Genomic DNA, 2,977 nt, shown 5'->3' with positions numbered 1-2,977 from the left:
TATATATAAATATATATCTCTTTTTTTATTTTTTATACACATATATATATATATATATATATATATATATATATATATATATATATATATATATATATATATATATATATATATGAGCATGTTTGTATGTACAGTTGTGTTTAATAAATCATAATATAGACTAAAGACGAAAATTACGTTTTGAAAATAACTTTTAAGCAATATGTTATACTTGTCACTAAGCTCACATTTCTGTTTTTAAAAATAGTTTTTTATTGGTCTGATGTAATATTCTAAGTTTAAACGCCATGTTGTCAATAGTTGTAAGTGGAAAATCATCATAATTAACAGAAATAAAAGATTTTTCAAACACCCATCTGTTTGTAGGTAATCTATGAGCTACCTATGAATATTATTCTAATTTATTGAATAGAAATATATGTATGTATAGCCTGCCTCCAGACACTTTGACAAAGTGCAAAGTTGACTTTTAAGAGGAAAAAATCTCCTGTTGCAACAGAAACAATCAGAAAAGTACAGTTCTGGTTTGACTCATCCCTGGTTTCTAAAATCTGACAATCTTCTGCCCATTGGGACACAAATGCCTACCGGGTCTAACTATAATTTTTATAGTTTTGAAATGAGGCAGCAGGACGATGTTTTAGTAGTTATTTTTCAAGATATGTATTTTACGCCAAGGTGTCCTGCTGACAAATGAATCTTTATTTTTCTTAACCGGTCCAATCAAAGCCATCTTCCATACTATGGGCAAATTTGAAAAGTTGACTTTTTCAACTGGGGAACTCAAAGTTTCTACTGTTTTTCTGATAAACTGTATATTATAGTTTTATCACACATTTCTTTTTAGTAAATCTGAATAAAATGCAACAAAGGTGTGAAATAAGAAAAATTAGAGCTGTCCATCTATTACAAAATTTAGTCCAGTTAATCGCTCCTTGGCGCTGTGATTAATCACAATGATCCCTAACTTTAACTTTGTAAGCTTGAAATGTAAATATGCAAAAAATGCTTTAGTAAAAACCAAAGTGTCTGAAAGTTCTTGGTTTTCCAGGTTTTCATATTCAGGAAGACTCTTCTTGTCAGGTTACTACCAAAAGTAAAGGCCGGTACTGGTGTCGAATAAATTCTATGAAAAAATAAAAGCATCAAGAAGCCATTTGGTATTAGGGGGTAGGGTTAACTTCACATAACGAGAAATGCATTATGGGAGGAGGAGGAGCGCGACATGAAAACATAAATGTGCTGTGAAACGGCGCTCTGCTCAGACTGCCGGCTGAAGCTGAAGCCGTGCAGCGATGGAGGCTCAGGACGAAGCTGAACTCTGTTTCCCACAACTCCTCAACAGTTCCTGCAGGATGCCGAAGCTCCACTGGTCGGAGGCGATTCTCGGGAGCGTCGCCATGTCCTTCGTCTCTCTGCTCACCGCGGTGCTCAACCTGCTCGTCATCATCGCAGTCTCCCACTTCAGGCAGAGATCAACCTCTCAGGAGAACCTAGACTTGAAGTCTTTGAAACATTGATTTTATAAATGCGATGTTGACTTTGTATCATCTAAACTTTGAGTGTCTTGCGGGATAACTGTTGCTCTCCGTCTTCCCTCCAGGCAGCTCCACACCCCCACTAACATCCTCCTCCTCTCTCTGGCTGTGTCCGATTTCCTCGTCGGCCTGCTGCTGATGCCAGGAAAACTCTTTAGAAAAAACACCTGTTGGATGTTAGGGGATGTTTTATGCTCGCTTTATATTTATGTGATTGCTCTGATTATCTCCGTTTCTATCGGGAACATCGTTCTCATATCGATCGACCGCTACGTGGCCATCTGTGAGCCGCTGCAGTATCCCACCAGGATGACTCTGACGCGGGTCAAGTGCTGTGTCGGCCTGTGCTGGCTCTGCGGAGCTTTCTACCGGCTGCTCTTTCTGAAGGATGAACTGATTCAGCCGGGCAGGAACAAGTCCTGCGTCGGAGAATGTGCGTTTGTTACCAACTCTATCGCAGGACTTTTTGATCTTATTCTGAACTTTATTGCTCCGGTCACGGTCATCGTAGTGCTGTACACGAGAGTGTTCGTGGTGGCCGTGTCTCAGGCCCGAGCCGTGCGCTCTCGCGTCACGGCCGTCACGCTGCAGCTTTCGGTGAACGTCGTAACGAAGAAATCAGAGCTGAAAGCCGCCAGGACTCTCGGCGTGCTCATCGTTGTTTACCTTTTCTGCTTCTGTCCCTATTACTGTTACGCCCTCATAGAAAGGAATATCACCAACACTTTTTTGATCTTTTTGTTTTACTTTAACTCCTGCCTGAACCCTTTGCTTTATGCCCTGTTTTATCCCTGGTTTAGAAAAGCAATCAGACATATTGTCACTTTGCAGATTCTGCAGCAGGGCTCAAGTGAGACCAACATACTGTAGAGACTCGTGTGAAAAAAAAGAAAAATGGGAAAAAATTGGCCCTGACATACCAGAGGAAATGTGTGCATGCTGTGTCATCCCTAGTAAAAAAAAGTATACTTTAGTATATTAAATTTTAACATACTTTAGCATACTTTGATTTATGTACTTAAACTGTACTATATTGGAACAACTTTTTTGTGCTTAGTATATTTTAATAGTATTTAAATAGTATTAATTTACAATTTTTAGTATACTTCAACGTACTTTTTCGGAACAACTTCAAGTAGTACTTAGTATACTTTAAGTATACTTTTTTATGTGGTATTCAAGAGCTTGATTAGTATATTTTGAGTGTACTATTTCTGTTGTAGAATTATATTACAATATACTTTAAATACATTACTGAGATATCAGTAATGTATTTAAATTACACTTAATTTTTATTTTTGATTTATTGCTATTGCTAATTTAGTACAATTTTAAGTACTCATAAAAGTCATTTTTATTCCTACTTTCCAATTTTGTACATTACATGCATAACTACACTACAGTACTTACATTGTCTTAGGCTACAATTATATGGAAAG

At 37.4% G+C, this 2,977-nt stretch overlaps 1 protein-coding gene across 1 annotated transcript; it reads left to right on the top strand.

Moving 5' to 3' along the window:
• The first annotated feature begins 1,295 nt into the window (after positions 1 to 1,295).
• LOC106940947 (trace amine-associated receptor 13c-like) lies at positions 1,296 to 2,408 on the top strand. The gene is made up of 2 exons (XM_015023841.1): positions 1,296 to 1,468; positions 1,604 to 2,408. Exons 1-2 carry the CDS (start codon positions 1,296 to 1,298, stop codon positions 2,406 to 2,408), a joined length of 978 nt encoding a protein of 325 aa, XP_014879327.1.
• The last annotated feature ends 569 nt before the right edge of the window (positions 2,409 to 2,977 follow it).

The sequence above is a fragment of the Poecilia latipinna genome, unplaced genomic scaffold (genome assembly GCF_001443285.1).
Source record: "Poecilia latipinna isolate Pla-1442-1.1 unplaced genomic scaffold, P_latipinna-1.0 Scaffold3427, whole genome shotgun sequence".
NCBI lineage: Eukaryota > Metazoa > Chordata > Actinopteri > Cyprinodontiformes > Poeciliidae > Poecilia > Poecilia latipinna.
This window is presented reverse-complemented; position numbering and strand designations above follow the sequence as displayed.